The sequence below is a fragment of the Notolepis coatsorum genome (assembly GCF_963971535.1).
Source record: "Notolepis coatsorum genome assembly, chromosome: 13".
Lineage (NCBI taxonomy): Eukaryota > Metazoa > Chordata > Actinopteri > Aulopiformes > Paralepididae > Notolepis > Notolepis coatsorum.
Genome location: NC_140177.1, coordinates 123615827 through 123638127, shown reverse-complemented (window position 1 = coordinate 123638127; position 22301 = coordinate 123615827). Strand labels below are relative to the sequence as shown.

General features: G+C 46.1%; 1 protein-coding gene across 1 annotated transcript; it reads left to right on the top strand.

The window, feature by feature from the left end:
- Positions 1–478: 478 nt before the first annotated feature.
- On the top strand, positions 479–22095 carry LOC311238720 (uncharacterized protein). Its single transcript, XM_084326884.1, has 4 exons — positions 479–830; positions 938–1059; positions 5017–5119; positions 21017–22095. Exons 1-4 carry the CDS (start codon positions 617–619, stop codon positions 22027–22029), a joined length of 1452 nt encoding a protein of 483 aa, XP_084183010.1. The 5' UTR covers positions 479–616; the 3' UTR covers positions 22030–22095.
- Positions 22096–22301: the final 206 nt, after the last annotated feature.

The following is a 22301-nucleotide window of genomic DNA, read 5'->3' as shown; positions in this document are numbered from 1 at the left end:
TAATAATAACAATAACAATAATGATGTAATAATGTAAAAATTATCATTAAAAATACCTGATTATGAGAAAAAATATTTACGATGCATGGAATATTGTTGAGGCACACTAGTTACAACTATATTTCAAACAGGCACTCCATGTCAAAAAGGTTGCTGACCCCTGGTCTAGACTCTAGACTAATGGGGATCCATATAATAAACAAATAAACTAAGAAATTAGTCTGTGACATCGAAAGCCTCACCTACTGACACAAAAGATAACCACAAAATAGTGAAAATGTTTAATTAACCTGTGAAATTCCTGCACGCTGCATTTTGAAATACAATACTTGTGTGGTGTAAACGTGTCATGATGAGGTATCCGATTAATCTGACCCGAATGATAACGGGGTCATCTGGATCATTTTGCGCTGCGGGTGTCATACGGAATTTACGGTATGTGACGTCACTAGCATATCGGAAGGGAGACTTCGCTACATTTGTGTCCGCGGCCGCGCTACTAATATCAAAAGCAGCTGTTTTTCACCGATCATTTATTGTGTATTTCGAAAAGGCTGTGCTTATTTTAGGTGCACAGATCGCTCGTTTATAAAGGAGAAACGAGCAGCTGAGCGAGATGGAGAACTGCAGCTTCCAGACTCAGTTGGTGTCCATCATGGAGATTTTAGCCAAGGCAGCACTAGCCGAGATCAACAGACGTGTCGATGATAGCTGTGCTGTCCTGCGTTTGGAGATCACTCAGAGCCAACGAGATATCGATGTTCTGAAGAAGAAGTATGAATTGATGGAGGGCGAGCTGAGGAGAACGAGGATGAGGACAAGGAGAAAAGGTATATAATAACGTGCATATATCCCAACGCTGTAACGTTAGCTCAGTGCTTTTCTCATCTGGGGCACAGTTAGCCTAATAATGGTCATTTGGGAATGCTTTCTTTAGGTTTCTATCCGCCGGCTGCTGAAAGATATCCTCCTCTAGTGAAGATCGTTTTGAACAAGGAGAGAGAGACCCCGGTGTGGGACCAAGACATGGCTGTTGAGGAGGACGTCCAGCCCCCACAGGTCAGAACGCTGTTATTTGACCCTTGATTGATTGATTGATTGATTGATTGATTGATTGATTGATTGATTGATTGAAAAGTTTATTAACAGATTGCAGAATGGGTACAGTACAGCTCAATACATGGAACATGAAACTTTGGACGGTGGGTTGATTAGAACCCTTTGGACTTCCCGTGGCCATAGCATAGGCTTATACTGGCCATTGTTTTTGGATTACTAGTAATATTATAAATATTTAGTTTGGGAACGGAAAATGTACCTGCTTAAATAGTTTTATTTGACTAGTAATGTAATCCACTGGAATACTGAAATGTATCAATGTAATCTGATTAGGTTACTTGTTACATTGTCTTCAGAATTCATAGAATATTCAATAACATTTCCAAACTGTAACCATCTATAACCAGTATCGACCATTGGACTGCTTTGAGAAAAGTCAAATGTTGGGTGTCTGCTTCACAAGTGTGAATGCCTTTCTCATTCAGATTCTTCTAGTTGTTCTAGTTCTTCTAGTTGATTGAAACACTGAGTTTTGAAACTGTCTCAAGTTTCAAGTTTCTTTATTAGTTGTCATACAAAAATACAGAATACTTTTATATGAAACGCTTTTTTCTGTTCTGCTCCTGAGAGTGTGCTATATACAAAAATAAAATAGATAAGTATAAAATACAAGTCAAAAGTACGTAACAAGTGTAAACAAAAGTGTTCAAGCTAAAGTGTTCAATATACATATATACAATATATGAATATACAATACAGAGTAGAAAAAAATTAGTAACTGAGTTACAATACAATATACAGTACAATGCAGAAATGGGATGAGGTACAACTTTTTGAGTAACGTTACATACTCATTTTTGTCAAATGTATCTGTAATGTGATTACCTGGTCTCTGACAAGAACAAGTTACAGGTTGAAAAAACCCTCAGCTCAGAACTAGGCAAAATCTGCATATGGCTTGCCGATAACAAACTATCATTACACATGGGCAAAACAGAGTCCATTCTCTTCGGTTCAAATAACAAACTCAGCAAGACCGACAGCTTCTCAGTTACAGTGAGTGACAATATTGTCACAAGGAAAGAAGATATTACCTACCTGGGTTCCATCCTAGAGGCAAATCTTTCCTGTGACAAAATGGCATCAAATGTAATAAAAAAAGTCAACCAACAAACTAGATTCTTGTACCGGATCGCCTCTCTGGTAAACAAGAATACCCTGAAGACTCTGGCAGGAGCACTCATTCAAGGGTACTACGACTATGCGTGCACCTCATGGTACCAAAGCACCTCAAAGGCGCTTAAAACAAAATTACAAACATCACAAAACAAACTGGTCAGACTACTACTTGACCTTACCCCCAGAACCCACCTCACCCCTGCCCACTTTGACAACCTAGGATGGCTTAGAGTAGACGACAGAGTACAGCAACTTGCAATGGGCCTGGTCTACAAGATACACTATACGACTAAGGTACCCATGTACATGTCAAAATACTTCCCAAAGGTCAGTGAATACCACAACCACTACACCAGAGGAAGCTCAACAAATCATGTTAAACCCAGATTCGGCTCAAACGAGGGACTAAACACGTTTCGCAATTATGCCACATCAATGTGGAACGCCCTACCCTACCCAAAGCTGTAAAGGAATGTGAATCCCTACCCACATTCAAAACTGCTCTTAAAGAGCACCTACGGGAGGGAGCTCCAGTAGCTCACCACGTACCGCGAGTGCTATTTTCAGCGCCGTGGACAACCGTGCTCGTCACGGATCTGGGGCTGAGCGAGTTCGAATCCCGGACTGCAGCCATGCCTTTCCCAGAGTGTCTTCCCCCCCCATCTGAACCCTTTCAGCCTGCTTCTGTCGGTCGAACTTGACCAAGTATAAATGCGATAAACGTATAAAAGAGCCAGGGAAATGGCCAAAGTTTAAAAAAAAAAGAGCACCTACGGGAGGCTGCAATTCGAAACTGGCCACCGTAAATGCCCAAAACCCCCACCACCTCCTAATAGACAGTCTCCTCCCCATCGCATGTATATATTCCCTCCCCGCCGTATGGATATTTCTCTCCCACCCACCCCCTCCAAATGTACAATCCCCTCCCCATCATATGTATATACTCTGTCAGGATCTAGGGGTAACAGTACTGTATATTTGAATACCGTTTATGTCACAAATGTATCAGTACTAAATACCTATATGTCCCTATGCCATAAATGTCATGTATGTTGTGTATGTCATAAATGTCTATATGAATTGAAAATGGGGGACCCTGATGGAAACAAGACAAACGTCTTTTTCAGGTCTGCATCCCCTTAACAATTGTGTGTATTGAGCCGTACTGTATTGTACCCATTCTGCAATCTGTTAAATAAAGTTTTCATTCATTCATTCATTCATTCATTCATTCATTCATTCATTCATTCATTCATTCATTCATGCTTGCACCTCATGGTACCAAAGCACCTCAAAGGCGCTAAAAACAAAATTACAAACATCTCAAAACAAACTGGTCAGACTACTGCTTGACCTTACTCCTAGAACCCACCTCACCCCTGCCCACTTTGACAACCTAGGATGGCTTAGAGTAGACGACAGAGTACAGCAACTTGCAATGGGCCTGGTCTACAAGATACACTACACGACCAAGGTACCCATGTACATGTCAAAATACTTCCCAAAGGTCAGTGAATACCACAATCATAACACCAGAGGGAGCTCCACAAATCATGTAAAACCCAGATTCGGCTCAAACAAGGGACTAAACACGTTTCGCAATTATGCCACATCAATGTGGAACGCCCTACCCAAAGCTGTAAAGGAATGTGAATCACTACCCACCTTCAAAGACACTCTCAAAGAACACCTACGGGAGACTGCAATTCGAAACTGGCCCCTGTAAATGTCCTAACACAACCCCCTCCAATGTACAGTAAATCACCAAGTATGGTCTTGTCAATATTCCAATGTACAGTTTTGCTTGTACAGTTGTACAGTGTCCCCCACTCACCCCTCCTACCCCACCTCCCCCCACCCACCCAACCACCTCCAATGTACAGTTTCTACGTCAGATGTATATACTCTCTTTTCTGGACTATTTTCGTATCACAAACAGTACTGTATTTGCAAATCTGGTATGTCATAAATGTATAGATGTAGCAGTACTGTCTATCTGTATGTCATGTATGTCATATATGTTATGATTAATTGAAAATGGGGGACCCTGATGTAAACAAGACGCAAGTATTTCTCTGGTCTGCATCCCCTTAACAATTGTATGTATTGAGCTGTACTGTACTGTACCCATTCTGCAATCTGTTAATAAAGTTTTCAATCAATCAATCAAACCTTTTAAAGCACAGTATCTGTAATGTGATTACTTTTTAAAGCAGTCTCTGTAATATGTGATTACTTTTGAAAGCAGTCTCTGTAATCATATTACTTTGTAAAGCAGTCTGTAATCTGATTACTTTGTACAGTATATGTAATGTGATCACTTTTTAAAGCACTGTAATGTGATTACTTTTTAAAGCACTGTATCTGTAATGTGATTACTTTTTAAAGCACTATCTGTAATGTGATTACTTTTTAAAGCACAGTATCTGTAATGTGATTACTTTTTAAAGCACAGTATCTGTAATGTGATTACTTTTTAAATCACAGTCTCTGTAACGTGATTACTTTTTAAAGCACAGTATCTGTAATGTGATTACTTTTTAAATCACAGTATATGTAACGTGATTACTTTTTAAATCACAGTATCTATAACGTGATTACTTTTTAAAGCACAGTCTCTATAACGTGATTACTTTTTAAAGCACAGTCTCTGCAACGTGCTTACTTTTAGTGTCTGTAATGGATCTCGGTTGTGTTTTATTTTTTATTTTCATATAATCATAATATGACTGTAATCCTGTTGCATGTTGGTCGTTGCGTTGTTGTACCGCGTCACAGTGTGCAGCGATGGAGCCTGCTGCTGAGGACGAGGAGCCCATCCTGATCAAAGAGGAGTCTGCAGAGGAGGACGTGTGGAAGAACGACGCACAGGAACAGCTGAGTGAGTCAAGGACTGACGAGATACACCACTGCATTCACATGGACCCTGTCTTCATGGACCTGTCTCAAACCCTGCCCCTTTTCTTGATCCTCCAATCACAACTGTCGCTTACCTCGGACAAACTTGGTTTGTCCGAGGTAAGCGACAGTTGTGATTGGAGGATCAAGAAAAGGGGCAGGGTTTGAGACAGGTCACCCTCATTTTCAATGTCGTCGAGACTTGACAGACATTTCAATGCACACATTTCTACAATATAAAAATGATAAATATTAATAACTATGTGGTACTTTTCACACATGGACCACAGTCCAGAGTGCCACACAGCAAATAGTATAACATGAACATAGGCATAAAATCAGCACACGATTGACGGAGTAAAGAACAATGCATAAATTGCAGACATAAGAATAGGTATAAAAGACAATAAAAGTAGTGCAATCTAAACGTGCAGACTTAAGAATAGGCATACAAATAAGTACAATAGTACAATAATAATAACTTTATTTGTATAGCACTTTTCATACAGAGGTTGCAGTTCAAAGTGCTTCACAACAGTAAAAAATACAGGCATAAGCGAGCATAAAAAGATAGACAGGTAGAATCACAGTGTTTCACATTAGGATCTAGCATCCCAATAGGCTCTCCGCTTACAGTTTTCAGTAACACAAATAGTAAAAATAGTTTAAAATGATTCAGTTTAAAAATAGTAAAATAAAAATAAAATAAAATAAAAATTATAAAATAGAACGGACATAAAAAATACAGGCATGAGCGAGCATAGCAAGATATGGCAAGTGACAACAATGCATAAAGTTTACAGACAATCCATGCTGATTGATCTGCCATAAGCAAGTGAAAGTTTACAGACAATCCATGCTGATTGATCAATGACAACAATGACGCTCGAAGGCGTGTGAACCCCCCCGGAACAGTCAGTCCCCCAAACACCCTACACATCAATCCCCACCACATCCCCATCCAAGACACACCCCCCGATAAAGCATGGTATGACCGAAGGAAAACACAAACAGCCCGCGCGCCACTCACACCACCATGCACAGCGACGGGAATGCCACCCCCATCATGGCAAAAATCATAATCATGATTTGATTGATTGAACGGCATGACCAGTGTGTGGAAATCCAACCTCCCCAGACAAATCAAGCTTAGCTTCTTTTATGCAACAGTGGAGTCTGTTATTCTGTATGGCAGTGAATGCTGGACCCTGAAGCCCACCCTGCAGAAGTCACTGGATGGGTGCTACACCAGAATTATGCATGTAGTGCTTAATATCAACAGGGATGAGCATGTCGCCAACGCAAACTTGTATGGGGGGGGCGCTAAGGGTGAGTGAGAAAGTGGCAGTCAGGAGAATGAGGCTGGCAGGTCACTGCCAGAGACACCATGAGCTGCCAGCCAGCAAACTTGTGCTGTGGGAGCCAACACACGGACATCGATCACGAGGACGTCCCACATTAACTCTTTGGGTGCCACCGACTTTCCCCATCTGTACCGCCTGGCGCCAGCGTTATTGATCATTTTAGTGATGTTTGCAGACCCATCGTGTGTTCTTTTTTTTAATCTTTTTCCCCCTCCATTTTTCCTCCGATTTTCTCCCATCCCAATGTTAGTCGTTATGCCAATTCCCAATCCCCTTCCTGGTCGCTGCGCACTTACCCCCCACAGTCGGTCTGGGAGAGTGGAGGCTATCACGTGCTTCCTCCGACACACGTCCAGCCAATCAACCGCTTCTTTTCACCTGGCAGCGCGGATTCTCATTGAGAGGGCGTAGCGTGTGGGAGGACCACACTATCCCACTCAAGTCCTATCCACGCTTAGCAGGCGCCCCGACCGAACTGTAGGAGTCGCTGTTTACAACGACCCGGACCCACCCTGCCAGCTTCTCCCACCCTCTAATACTGCCAATTGTATTAGTGTGAACGGCCAGCCAAGCTGGTGACAACCCCGGAGCTGTGAGCTGGATTCGAACAGGCGAATCTAGCCGCTCCGGGGTTTGGTGACGAACGCAATCTCCGTTACGCCACCTGACCGCCCGACCCATCGTGTGTTCTGTATTATAGCTATGGAGACAATAGTATGGCTCATTTGACAGGCATTGTTCATAGTCCATTACTGACTAATTAGTTCATTTCTACACACTGTAGTTTGAACCGCTATTACACACTAAACATCGCCCCTTTCCAAAATAATCCAGTCTTTTTTCATAGATCGCGAGATATGACGCGTTATATGCAATAAGCCCAAATCGTTCTGGTAGATCGCCTGAAACCCCAAATACTCCCAAATCAAATTTATATACCATGTAGATAATTATGTGCCTTCACAAAATCATCAAGGGGGGGGGTGTTTCAACTAGAAACTGCGATCGTGTTTGTCGAGCATGTTTTACGTCCGGTAAAACACGACACTGTGATCGTTACAAAAACATGTTTCAGGTTCGGTAAACTAGACATAGAATATACCTTACCTTAGCCAGAAGGTATTCTAAAAAGAATAATTCCCAGTGATCGCATTGCCATCGCGATTACCCGTGTACATGTCTATACTCGTGTATACGGGAAATAGGCTTCAGGCAAAAGAATCTTGAGGCGATCGCTGTGTTGCTCTGTCTCCGAGGAGGAGGTGCCCTTGCAAAAAAATAAAGAAAGAAAAAAGGTGTATCCACACCAAGCGATTCCAGTTAAAAAGGTAGGCGATACTGCCACCTGGTGAGATTCGCTCGTCGTTGCAATTCCAACGTAGACAGATGAGCCAGGGAGACCTAGAGGGCTCCGGCTGACGTTTAGAACGGGGATCAAATAAAAAAGATCAAAGGATCCAAAAACGAGTATACTCGTTATTGGCACCCAGCGCTTGGCGGCGAAACACGAGTATACTTGTTATTGGCGCCCATTGAGTTAACGTACGTGGACGTACTCAGGAGAGATGCGGGAGCAGGAAGTACCGGAGGTACAGGTACATGGTAATAGTAGAAGACATGATACAGGTCATACAATTATAGTACAGTAGAAAAGTACAAATAAAAATAGGCAGTGTAAACAATATAATTAACTCTTGAGTATACTCATATGAGCAAGTAGGCAGTGTAAATCAAGGTGCAGATGAGGGTCTGTACGCCCTATCAGTTATATTTGCATTACAATAAATATAGTTACAATAGACACTATAATCTAAATATATACAGTACTATGAGTAAGTAAGTATACAGTATACACAGGTGCAGTATGCAAGTTCAAGTTTCTTTATTAGTTCTCATACAGAAATACAGGATACTTTTGTATGAAATGCTTCTTTCTGTTTTGCTCCTGAGAGTGTGCTAGGTAATAATAGATAATTATAATAAGTATAAAATAGGAAGTCAAGTACTTAAACAAGTGTAAACAAGACAAACATTTTCAATATACATATGTACAATATACAATGCAGAGTAGTTACAATACAATATAAATGGGATGAGGTAAATGGGATGAGGTAGCTTGTGGTGCAATATACAATGCAGAGTGTTTACAATACAATATAAATGGGATGAGGTAAATGCATAAGTCATATGCATAAGTCAAAGTCAAAGTCAGCTTTATTGTCGCTTCTCATAATGTCAAGACATACAGAGAAATGAAATTGCGTTTCCCCCTTCCCACAGTGTATATAAAAAAAAATATCTAATATAAACATAAAGTAACATATAGGACTATAAACATAAGTAACTATGGGACACGATGTACATACACTATACAGGACTATATATACAGTATAAACAGTGGCTAAAAAAATGAATATATGATTGAAATAAATATAGGAGGTAAAAGAGAACTTAGTGCAAATTTTTTTTTAGCAGCAGTGGTACATAGTAAGTATAACTAATAAACAATGGCAGTAGAATACAATAATGGCAGTAAAGTGGCAGTGAGGTGATAGATATGGCAGTAAACTAATATAATGTAAACTAAAGGGTCATATGGCGTGATATACATTATATGTTGTCTGTTTACGTGGGAGTCAGTCAGACACACTCAGTGATCGGACATCATAGCCAATCGGATTCAGACGCTAATCAAACCTAATCATAGCATAATAATAAGCTTATTAATATGACCTCTCTTTCATATGAAGCACAAAGCTCTATCTCTGTTATCGGCCGTAAAGGCACCGAGTGGTAAAGAAAAGTTTAGTTCCGGAGACGGTGAACAGAAAGTGGTCTGGTTATCTCACCATACTTGGAAGTGAACCAGAAAATGACCTGGATTCTCTTTAAAAAAGACACGGGACAATGTGAACACAAAGAGAACCGAGTATGTTTATCTCTTTGTCCTCGTTTCTGTCCGTTTGAAAAGGACAGTTTGATTTATTTAAAAAGGACTACTATGTAAAAAAGAAAAACACCATTTTGTTCCCACCGGTCCTCAACAGGAGCGAAAGGTAGTCGTGTCATTTTTCTCCCATTTTGGTTAATGTTCAACCACCAGTATACTGTATGTTCTATATACTGTGTGTGCGTAGTATGTGTCACAGTATATCTAGGATATATACACGTAGCCCATGCCTATGCTCTACATCTCTACATTGAATAAAATTAGTCATCCCGGGGGTGTGTCTTTTAAACAGTATTTATCAGGTAACTAACTTAACAATTTTTTCATGAAACCAACTGACCATGATGAACTATTCAACATTATCATGAAGATGAAGGACACTCGCACAGCCGGTGCTGATGGAATATGCAGCAAAATCCTAATAGCCATAGCCAATATTATAGTCAGACCACTCGCTCACTGTATTAATTTGTCCTTACTTCATGGTGTGGTGCCAATAAACATCAAAATTGGGAGAATAATACCCATATATAAATCAGGTGACAAAAATAGTATCAATAATTACTGTCCAATATCCGTGTTACCAGCTCTATCCAAAGTGTATGAGAGAGTTGTGTATAACAGATTAAGCGAATACACTACCAAGCTAAATATACTCACCAGTTCTCAATACGGCTTTAGGAAAAAGAGAACAACATATATGGCAATATTAGACCTCATTGAAAAAATAAATGATGCCATTGATCAGGGCGATTGTGGGGTGGGCGTTTTCTTGGACTTATCAAAGGCCTTTGACACCATTGACTTCACTATTCTACTTGGGAAACTGCACCATTATGGCATAAGGGGTCTGGCTCTCAACTGGTTCAGTAGCTATTTACATGGTAGGCAACAGTATGTCGATATAAACAATCACAAATCAATAAAAATGGACATCAAATATGGGGTCCCCCAGGGGTCAATTCTAGGGCCTTTACTATTTATTCTATATATAAATGACTTTGTCAACTCATCTGAACTTCTGCACAAAGTAATATTCGCTGATGACAATAATTTGTTTCTGTCACATAAAAATCCACTCGAGCTACAAGATCTACTCAACACAGAACTACAAAAAGTGGACACCTGGTTTAAATGCAACAAATTATCACTTAATCTCAGCAAAACAAACTTTATTGTCTTCCACTCAAATTGGATGCGCACACATCACATGTGCATAAAAATAAATGGAAAGGAGCTGTCAAGAGTGGTGTCCACAAAATTCCTGGGGGTCGTCATCGATGAGTCACTCAATTTCAAATGCCACATAAAATATCTACAAACAAAACTGTCCAAATATGTTGGCTTATTCTGCAAAATATGTCATTTTCTTCCCTTGCCTGCCCTTCTCACTCTATATAAAACCTTGTATGAACCCCTCATTAATTACTGTAATGTCATATGGTGCAACACTTACCCCAGCCATCTCAAAAAACTTGAAAGCTTACAAAAGAAAATACTACGTATTTTAAAGCGCCCTCACAACCTCTGTTCCATCGCTTTGGTCTTCTGAGGCTCGCTGAGTTTAACATTCACCAAAACGCATCAATCATGTATCAAGTTGTCAACAACATGAATCACAGACTGTCTGAGCTTGTCCCAGTCTGCCGACCACTGCACATCCATAACACAAGAAATAGGCATCTTATATTTGGCAAGAGGAGAAGGCTCAAATGTGCTAGCCTAAGCATAGCATGCAGGGGCCCACAGATCTGGAACAAGCTTGACGAGAGTCTGAAAATGTCTAAATCCTTTAAAACATTAAAAAAATCATTGAAAGAGGAACTGCTTAAATCATATCTCTAATTTAGAATCATAACTTAGGTATATAAATTGTCTGTATTATGTATCTATGTTGTATGTCAGTTAGTAGGTAGGTGTGTAAACCTACCCACGTTGTATGTTTTGTTTTGTTTTGTTTTGTTTATTGTTTTTGTTGTTTATATTCTGTCTATATTTGTGTTCAGGCTCCCTCCAAAAGCTTTAAATAGCTTCTTGGGAGACCTGGCACATGCACACAATAGACCTATCTCAAACTCTGCCCTCTTTTCTTGATCCTCCAATCACAACTGTCGCTTACCTCGGACAAATAAGCGACAGTTGTGATTGGAGGATCAAGAAAAGAGGGCAGGGTTTGAGATAGGTCCATTGCGACGTTGTTGTATCACATGAGGATATTTACATGTAATGTATCGTGTGTGTGTGTGTGTGAATAAATCCATTCATTCATTCATTCATCATTCATTCATTCATTCATCTTCTGGCCGCCTCAGACCCACTCCTATCCGAGCTCCGGGAGGGTCATCAAAGAGAAGCCGCCTATTGTCAGTCCTCGCTCCACAATGGTGGAACAAACTTCCCACCGCAGTTAGGACAGCGGAAACCCGACCAATCTTTTGCCGTCGACTAAAAACACACTTCTTCAATCAATATCTGAACTGAAGGGGGGAAAAAACGTCTTACTGTCTTATACTATCATGCACTCTACGGTTACTAATATGTCTTTACTACTATGCACTCAACACTGCAGCACCCAAGTTTCAGCACTGTTTGATGAAATTACCTACCTGGGTTCCATCCTAGAGGCTAATCTCTCCTGTGACAAAATGGCATCCAATGTAATAAAAAAAGTCAACCAACGAACTCGATTCTTGTACCGGATCTCCTCTCTGGTAAACAAGAACACCCTGAAGACTCTGGCAGGAGCACTCATTCAGGGGTACTACGACTATGCTTGCACCTCATGGTACCAAAGCACCTCAAAGGCGCTAAAAACAAAATTACAAACATCTCAAAACAAACTGGTCAGACTACTGCTTGACCTTACTCCTAGAACCCACCTCACCCCTGCCCACTTTGACAACCTAGGATGGCTTAGAGTAGACGACAGAGTACAACAACTTGCAATGGGCCTGGTCTACAAGATACACTACACGACCAAGGTACCCATGTACATGTCAAAATACTTCCCAAAGGTCAGTGAATACCACGATCACAACACCAGAGGGAGCTCCACAAATCATGTTAAACCCAGATTCGGCTCAAATAAGGGACTAAACACGTTTCGCAATTATGCCACATCAATGTGGAACGCCCTACCCAAAGCTGTAAAGGAATGTGGATCACTACCCACTTTCAAAACCTCTCTCAAGGGACACCTACGGGAGACTGCAATTCAACACTGGCCCCTGTAAATATCCTAACCCAACCCCCTCCAATGTACAGTCATTTACCTAGTATGGTTTTGTCAATAGTTCAATGTACAATTGTGTTTGTTTGTACAGTGTCTCCTCCCCCCCCCCCTCAATGTACAGTGTTACTTGTTTATACAGTGTGCCCCCCGCCCCCCCCCCCCCCCCCCCCCCCCCCCCAACCACCTCCAATGTAAATTACCCAGTATGGTTGTCAATATCCCAATGTACCCAACCCCCCCCACCCAACCTCCTCCAATGTACAGTTTCTACGTCAAATGTATATACTCCCTTTTCTTGACTCCTTCTGTATCACAAACAGTACTGTATTTGCAAATCTGGTATGTCATAAATGTATAGATGTAGCAGTACTGACTATCTGTATGTCATGTATGTCATATATGTCTATATGAATTGAAAATGGGGGACCCTGATGGAAACAAGACAAACGTCTTTCTCAGGTCTGCATCCCCTTAACAATTGTATGTATTGAGCCGTACTGTATTGTACCCATTCTGCAATCTGTTAAATAAAGTTTTCATTCATTCATTCATTCATTCATTCATTCATTCATTCATTCAACATTGTTACTCAGCCGAAATAGTTGTGCCCTTCCTGCTGACTTGTCGTACAGAACTTGTAAGTCGCTTTGGATAATAAGCGCTCAGCTAAATGACTCAATGTAAATGTAAATGTACAGACCGGTGTCATGCATTAACCCTTTCACTACCACACTACCAAAATGGTTAACCCTTTCATGGCGACAATACAGGATGTTCTGTATCGTTAGTGGCTTAGCTTGGCATCGCCTTCTGCACTATCTCGCGTACGTGCACGCGTACTGAATAAACCACAAATGTACCTCTAATACCAGTATTAGTCTGACCACACCCCTCATCAGCTTACCTTCATAAGCAGGTGTGTGGTCACCTGCTCTCCTCCTTCTCGCTTTCACCACAAGGAAGTGCCTCGGTAGTACCCCACTTGACGTGTCGTTGATAAGTTGAAAAGAGTTGTGACTAGGTTTACATTGTGCCTAACCTTTTTCTTCTCTCACTTGTTTATATAAGAAAAAGGTTTGGGTCATAATGTATTCCGCGGAGAGTAGACCCGCTAGACCTACTCTTCACCACCGATTCTCCATTCCCGCCTCCGTCGTGCGTTCCGGTGCTGGGCTGTTGCCACTCTCGTGGTTGCCGACCCAGCCCGGGAGACTGCCGGTGGATAGTTTTCCTCACCGACGAGCCGAGGGTTCGGAGCCGTCGCTCCGGCGATGGCCTGATCTCGACTCTGGTTCCTCTGTTTCTGGGGAATCGCCCGTTGATGAACGGGGGATTGTCTTAGAGCCAGGGGATTTGCGACGAAAACTTTTTGCGTCTGCTCGCTCACGTCGTCACATGGTGGCGTGCAGACGCGAACGGCCTGGGTTTGGGGAATTGCTGGAGACCAGCGAGGCCGCGTCCGACTCTGGATTTCTGATGGAAACTGAAGACTTCATGGAGGAGGCGGACGGGTTCTTGTATGATGGTCCCGTGGAGGAGAGTATCCCTCCTCCGGAGACCCCGGGGTGGGGGGAAATGGCTCCACGGGGCGCCTTGTTCGAGGATGTCGGGGAACCACCTTGGCCTCATCAACAGGATGCCCTACTGTCGGCCGCATCGGATTGTGGCTCCTTGACCAGTCGCAGCCTGCTGTATGCGAGGGATGCGGGGTCGGTGGAGGAGGGTCCGCAGGGGGAACTGCGGGCCTTGTTTCCCGAGCTCATGGCGGTAGCCGCCGCTGCAAACGGTGTGCCGCTGCCGCAGCCATTGCCTGCTCCTGTCCCTGATGACCTCATAGGCCATCCCTGGCAGCGTCCCCCGGTGAGAGGGGTGGACGTTGTCTACCCATTTTTCCCATCGATGGGGGCCTATGTTCGTCGGGGCCAGGCGGTCTCCAACATCATGGGACTGACTCCCGCCTACGTACCAGTTACGCGGGTGTCGGGGTTGGTCAAAGGTATGGGGGAGGGCGTACCTCGGCTTGACAATCCGATGGCCGCGCTCCTCTGTCCGGATATGGTGTGGGAGCCCCTATGCAAGCCGGTCCTCCAGGGGAGGTCGGCTAGGCGATTGGCTTATTGGGGTGACCAGTCATTTATCGCCGGTACACAGTCGCTGGCTGCGGCCTCTAACATCGCCCACCTGGCTAGATTTGTATCGGGGATAATGACGGGCGGCGCGGATCTGAACGAGGTGAGGTGCGATCAGATCACCCAGGCTGCGGGAGCTGTGCTGCACCTCTCCCAGGTGCTAGCCATAGCCATGGGTAAAGTGCGCGCCCTGGCCACCCTGGGCCAGCGTCACCTTTGGCTGGAGCAGGCCCGTGTGCCAGAGAAGAAGAGAGCCCCTCTTCTGACGGCCGACCTCTCCGACGCTGGCCTGTTCGGGAAGGCCCTGCTATTGATGACCTCAACATGCAGAGAGATGGCAGAGGAGAGATCCATCCTCCAACCCCATTTTCCGCCTCCCGTCCTTGCCGGTGGGGGCAGAAGGCTTCCGCGACGTCGAGCTGTCTCCGTCGCCGCTACCACTGCCCCCGCCGCCGCTGCTGGCCCTGCCAAGAGGGCTAGGAGACGAGACGACGCTTCAGCCACCGCCGGCCCATCCCAGACCGGAGGAGACGGTAGGGAACGTCGTGTCCAGCAGACTGTAACCTACCGTCCCTCCGGGGCTCCCCGGGGTGGCCAGACTCGAGCGGCGCGAGGTGGCAGGCGCCGTTGAGTGACTTTTCCCCCTCTGTGTCCCCTCCTCTACACCCTCCCCGGCCCCCCTATGATTTTGTGCCTTGATCACATATTATTTATTTAATAAAAAAGTTCCCTGATATAAGGGGGACTGTGGTTGGCCGAACAAACTGTGTGTTTCTTCAATACAAATCATGTGGTGGGGTTGTGTTTTATGAATCTACCCTGTTACGTTGGGGGAATGAGTTGTGTTGTGTTACGAGTTTTTAAGCAAGGTCTGCAACTTACACTCGGTAATAGGTTCTATTAGCTTGATGCTCCACATGCAATTAGAACTGGTGATATTCCATTGCTTTAACTAAGTATGTGTTCACAACGCTGTGTTGTTAGTTGCAGTAATGCTCGTACACACTTTTCATGGCCTAGCCATTACTCTCGTTCAACGTCTTCCTATAGCTTAGGCTGCGGGTATGGGATTCACGCACAGGCGACTTGTGTTTTTTGTTGTAATCCCTTTTACACTTTGTGGGTAGCTAACATTGTATTAGCTTATGCTATATGTGTTTTGTTCTACCGGAGGTTTTCAAAATGGCTACGGTTGTTTTCTGTGTGTAGGGATAGAAGGTGTGTTTTTCGGGAGGGGGTGTCGGATAAACCCCTCCTTTACCCACTTGATTGGTTTAGAGGTTGTTGACCCTCCTGCTGAGCCAGTCAGGGCCAAGCTAGTGCTTGGCGGGGGAGGGGGGGGGGGGGGGGGGGGGAGGGGTATTCTACCGACTCCTGTTATGACAGGATCCGGTGGGTTTTCCCCGCCCGTTATAGCGTTGTTGCTATGGCGACGCCTTCCATGAGCTGGTGTCGTAAAGATGTCGAGGTTAGAGCGCAGGCCTTAACCTGCTGCGCTCGTTTTTGTGTCAAACTTGAGTCTGTTGGTCACGTGTCTCACAGTTTACATATCTTTTTCTTGACCGTGGTCTCATGTGGGAAGGTGTTTCTGGGGGAATCTGGTCTTACACTCTGATTAAGAAGAGTGACTGGATTAAAATCATGTGAAAAACAGGGTTTTTTACTCCCAGCTGTGCAGTTAGGTCATACATGTGATGCCTTTTCTTTATTTTATAAAGAGTTGAATGTTCATTCATGGAGTTGATTGCATCTCGCCCCTCTTGTCGTTTCCCTGGGCGTCTTGGGGATTCAATATGGTGGTCTAAGCGGCCTATTGTTGATGTGGGTATGTCCAAACGCACACATAGTGCTGGCTCAGGATGTGCTTTGGCCGTTGCTGACTGGCGCGCCTCGTTTGCTTTGGTGGAACAGCGTTTTTATGGAGCAATTGGGATGGGGGTTTTTCCTCTTCCGACATCCTGTGTGTTGTCGATGGGTTCCCGTTCATGTCAGGGGATGATGACGGAATGGGTCTGGGCATATGGGAAGGGTCTCACGCCCTAAGGGTGGGCCGCCGGACGCGGTTCATACCGACACGTCTGGGTGGCGCCTTCTTTTTATGTTGGGATCAGACGCGCATATCTGCCCCTTCTCCTGGGGTTGGCAGGTCGGCGTGGTTAGGGCACGGGACTGGTTCTGGTCGCGCTGGTCCAGATCAGTGCACCCGTTGTCCGCTGGGGATGCAGATCTGCTGTTCTGGTACCCTGAGGGACTTAGGGTTTTTTCGGGGGGAAAAATGCTAGGTCGATCCGGGTGTCACAGGGTTGTGCGTTATGGGACCCCTTGTTGGTACCGAGTGCGGGGTGCTGGGGGCTGGTCTTCCATATTACGCTCTTCTCTTGCGTTTTGGCGCTGAGGAGCCTGTTGGGTGGGGTTAACCTCCTTTGGGATCCTGTGCTCCCCGTATCGCCGGGCCCGGTCCGGGGTGATGCCCGTTGACCTGTAGGCCCGGGATGGCCCTGTTGGGAACCGGAACGCGGGCTGCGGTGGTACCGCCGGTGCGTTTCGGGGTTTTCCTGAGGGGTTATGGGACCAACCATTGCATGGGGTAATGCCTGGGTGGTTGGTTCTCTGGTGTGTTGCTGCAGTGTCAACTCCCGGTTCTCCGGTTGAGGGTGCCCCTGCACGTTCATGACGTCTGCCGATCGTATGGGCTTTTCTGTGGGCAGCTGTCAGGGGCCGTGTGGTCTACGGATCCCGCTCCTGACGTGCTGTTGAAAGCTTGGTTATGCGACAACGCCAGCATACGCCCCTTCCGCCGGGGCGGCTGTTTCGGCTGTCCTTTCTGGCGCCTGCCTCGTCCGCAGTTGTTCCAGGCTTGGGTTGACGACCTGTTGCCTGGTCTTCCCCGGTGCACTGCCTGTTCCGTTGGTTAACTCTCTGCCTGTTGCAGGGCTTGTGTTCCAGGCGGTGTGCTGTTGAGGGGGACAGGGCCCGCTCGGCTGAGGGGCCTTTGTCCGAATACGCTGGCGATGTGAGGGGCGGGGTCACTAGGTGCCCCCCTGGTGGGGTCTTGATGCTGGCATCATGGACTTCTCCGGGCCCCCATTCCGGGGGTCCAGTCCTTTTGGTGGGTCTGGGTCTTCCTTCGCGCTCCGCTGCTACGGCCTTGCCACGGGGTTGGGTTTGCCCTTGACCCCGTGATTCTGGGGGCAGTAACGAGGTTGTTCCTCCGTTCGTTCCCGGGTGGCATGCGGGTTGTGCGTGTGTGTAGTCGTGGGGTCAAGCCACGGTCTGCTCACCCTGTGCGTTAAGTTGCTTGAGAGCTCTTCGCACGGTCGGGTCCGTCGCCTTCCCGTGAAGCCTCTAATAGGGGGGATACCCTCCATTAGGGGGGGTCGGGGGGGCTCGGCCCTCCCTGTTCTGATGGTTTTGGGGGGCTGTCAGCGGGGTGTATTTGTCAGCCAAGTGGCTCCGCTTGGCCTCCCTTGTGCAGAAGGCGATGCCAAGCTAAGCCACTAACGATACAGAACGTTAGGTTATGACTATAACCAAGTTCTGTTAGTTAGGGGCGATGCTTGGCATCGGACGGCCGCTGCAGCCCTTGACCTCACCTTGTGGTGAAAGCTTGGGAAGGAGGAGAGCAGGTGACCACACACCTGCTTATGAAGGTAAGCTGATGAGGGGTGTGGTCAGACTAATACTGGTATTAGAGGTACATTTGTGGTTTATTCAGTACGCGTGCACGTACGCGAGATAGTGCAGAAGGCGATGCCAAGCATCGCCCCTAACTAACAGAACTTGGTTATAGTCATAACCTAACGTTAACCCTTTCACTGCCACACACACGACAAAGGGTTAACGACAAAGGGTAGTGAAAGGTTAACCTTCTGTACTGTGGTAGTGAAAGTTTAACCTTCTGTAGTGTGGTAGTGAAAGGTTAACCGTCTGTAGTGTGGTAGTGAAATGTTAACCGTCTGTAGTGTGGTAGTGAAAGGTTAACCTCCCTCCCCATCAACATGGACCCCCTGCAATTTGCATACCGCCCCAACAGGTCCACGGAGGACGCCATAGCCCATGTGCTGCACACAGCAGCATCACACCTGGACAAGAGGAAGGGGAACTATGTGAGAATGCTATTCATCGACTACAGCTCGGCATTCAATACCATAGTCCCCTCCATACTCATAGCCAAGCTCAGGGACCTGGGCTTGAACTATGACCTCTGCCAGTGGGTCTTGGACTTCCTGACGGGCAGACCCCAGGTGGTGAGAGCAGGCAACTGCACCTCCTCATCCATCACCCTCAACATAGGGGCCCCCCAGGGCTGTGTTCTGAGTCCCCTCTACTCCCTGTACACACACGACTGTGTGGCTCAGCGGAGTAGCAACACAATCATCAAATTTGTACAAATCTGCCAACGACGAGAGGGCCTACCTGGAAGAGGTCAAGGTCCTGGCGGGATGGTGCCAGGAAAACAGCCTCTCCCTGAACGTCAGCAAAACAAAGGAGATGATTGTAGACTTCAGGAGGTCGGGGGTAAAGGACTACAGCCCCCTCAGCATCGACGGGGCACCGGTTGAGAGAGTCAACAGCTTTAAGTACCTCGGAGCCTACATATCCGAGGACTTGACATGGACCACACACATTGACAGTGTTGTGAAGAAGGCACGACAACGCCTCTACTTCCTCAGGCGCCTAAGGAAGTTCCAAGTCAGTCAGAAGATCCTTAAGAACTTCTACTCATGTACAATAGAGAGCATCCTGACTGGCAACATCACCTCCTGGTTTGGGAATAGCACTGCACAAGACCGAAGCAGACTACAAAGAGTGACACGTTCAGCCGAACGCACAATTGGAGGGGGGCTCCCCACCCTCCAGAACATTTACAACAAGCGGTGCAGGGGCAAGGCTAAGAGAATCATTAAAGACTCCAGTCACCCGAACAACTGCCTCTTTGAACTGCTGCGGTCAGGCAAGCGATACCGGAGTCTCAAGGCGAGCACAGAAAGACTCAGAAGAAGCTTCTATCCCCAGGCCATCAGGCTGCTAAACGAACAATGAACACTACACAACAACAACCATCAAACGCACATAGCACACACATCCACACGCACACACTCACTTTAAACAAACACACTGTAGCACCCACTCCACACACTTTATAGCACACACTCACTTTAAACAAACACACTGTAGCACCCACTCCCCACACTTTATATTTATTGATGAAGGATTGCACTACAACTCGTACACCTTACTGTAAATTGTACCTAAATTGTACCTCATCCCATTTCTGCTTTGCACTATATAGTATTGTACATTAGTACACTGCATAGTATTGTATATTATATGGTAACTCAGTTACGTCTATTCTGCATCGAACATTGTACATATGTCTATACTGAACACTGTGACCTCATTTTCTACTTCTAATTTACATGCTATACTATGTTATTTGATACTATCTTGTCTAGCACAGTCTCTGGAGCGTAACAGTAAGAAGCATTTTGTATGAAAGTATTCTGTACTTCTGTATGACAACTATTAAAAAAAACTTGAAACTAGTGTGGTAGTGAAAGTGTTAACCTTATGTAGTGTGGTAGTGAAAGGGTCAACCTTCTGTAGTGTGGTAGTGAAAGGTTAACCTTCTGTAGTGTGGTAGTGAAAGGGTTAACCTTCTGTAGTGTGGTAGTAAAAGGTTAACCTTCTGTAGTGTGGTAGTGAAAGGTTGACCTTCTGTAGTGTGGTAGTGAAAGGGTTAACCTTCTGTAGTGTGGTAGTGAAAGGGTTAACCTTCTGTAGTGTGGTAGTGAAAGGGTTAACCTTCTGTAGTGTGGTAGTGAAAGGGTTAACCTTCTGTAGTGTGGTAGTGAAAGGTTAACCTTCTGTAGTGTGGTAGTGAAAGGTTGACCTTCTGTAGTGTGGTAGTGAAAGGGTTAACCTTCTGTAGTGTGGTAGTGAAAGGGTTAACCTTCTGTAGTGTGGTAGTGAAAGGGTTAACCTTCTGTAGTGTGGTAGTGAAAGGTTAACCTTCTGTAGTGTGGTAGTGAAAGGGTTAACCTTCTGTAGTGTGGTAGTGAAAGGGTTAACCTTCTGTAGTATGGTAGTGAAAGGGTCAACCTTCTGTAGTGTGGTAGTGAAAGGGTTAACCTTCTGTAGTGTGGTAGTGAAAGGGTTATGAAGTATGTATTGATCTTGTTTGTGGTTCTCGTGTCTCCCTCAGCCTCCGGAGCTGTGCAGACGCCGTGCTTCGAGGACACGGACCAGACCGAAGGCTTCGTGGATCACTATCAGTCCTCCGACACCCCGACCACCGCCGCGTCCCTGCTCCCCTCGGAGGAGGACGCCTACCACACGTTCACCGAGCCGCCGGCGAGCGAGAGCCCGGACGGAGTGGAGCTCATCGTGAAGCAGGAGGCGGAGGCCAACAAGAGTGCCGCCCTGATTGGCTCCGACCACCGGTTCGTCATGGACGAGGCCGACAGACAGCTGTGGCCCTCCAGTCAGGGCCGAGACGCCGGCGGCGATCCTGGTTTCTCGTACGCCGCCGCCGAACAGTATCAACAGAATCCGTCTATTTTCGCCTGCCAACTGCCGCTGACGCACGGCGCGCCCGTCGAGGACCTAGGACTCCCGCTTCTTCACTCCGCGGGGAAAGCCCACCCTAATGCGATCGGCGCGCTACGGGCGAAACGGCGCGCCAGAGCGTTCGGCTGCAGGAGGGCGCAGGCGGCGGCGCACGCCATGCCGGTCGATGAGGCTCACGGCATGTTGGCCCAGATCAACGCCATGGGCGAGAGCAGTCTGGTGCCGCAGCCGCTACAGCACCAGTACAGGGACACAGAACCGAACGTGAGAGGAGGGAACGAGGGTCTGGTCGTGTCGAACCTGGCGACCTCGTCGTCCTCCTCCTCCTCGGGCTTCAGCCGCAACAGCTTCAGCCTGGTGAGGAGGATGAGGACGCCGTGGAGGCCAGGCGTGGGGGAGAAGCGCTTCAGCTGCACGTACTGCACCAAGAGCTTTGTGCGCTTCAGCCAGCTCAAGGAGCACCTGCGCAGCCACACAGGTGAGAAGCCCTTCAGCTGCCTGCAGTGCGGCCGCAGCTTCACCAAGCAGTGCAACCTCATCCGGCACGCCGTGGTGCACAGCGGCGAGAAGCCGTACCAGTGCGCGCAGTGCGGCAAGTGCTTCACGCAGCGCTCCAGCCTCAAGTCCCACCAGAAGACGGCGCATTGAGAGGCGGAATCTGCACTCTTTTACTCTACTCGCGTTGCCACGGTGGTTTTATGTTAAAAAAAATCGGATGCTTGACGTCCCCCCCCCCCCCCCCCCCCCCCCCGATGTAGTTATATCACATTTATGTATGTGTGTACGTTATGCAAATTGTCCAATTACTTGTTCCCATACATTTTGTAGTGTTAAATTGTTTTTGTGATAATGCCGTAGTTATAATAGAATACTTTTTGAGTGATTAATACATTTTTTTTTTCATTAATGGTGATGGAATC

Bases quoted from the DNA above. Each gene is read 5' to 3' on its own strand.
- LOC311238720 (XM_084326884.1), top strand. From the start codon at position 617: ATGGAGAACTGCAGCTTCCAGACTCAGTTGGTGTCCATCATGGAGATT. The intron at 1,060-5,016 runs GTCAGAACGCTG...ACCGCGTCACAG, and splicing joins AGGACGTCCAGCCCCCACAG to TGTGCAGCGATGGAGCCTGC. The intron at 5,120-21,016 runs GTGAGTCAAGGA...TGTCTCCCTCAG, and splicing joins CGACGCACAGGAACAGCTGA to CCTCCGGAGCTGTGCAGACG.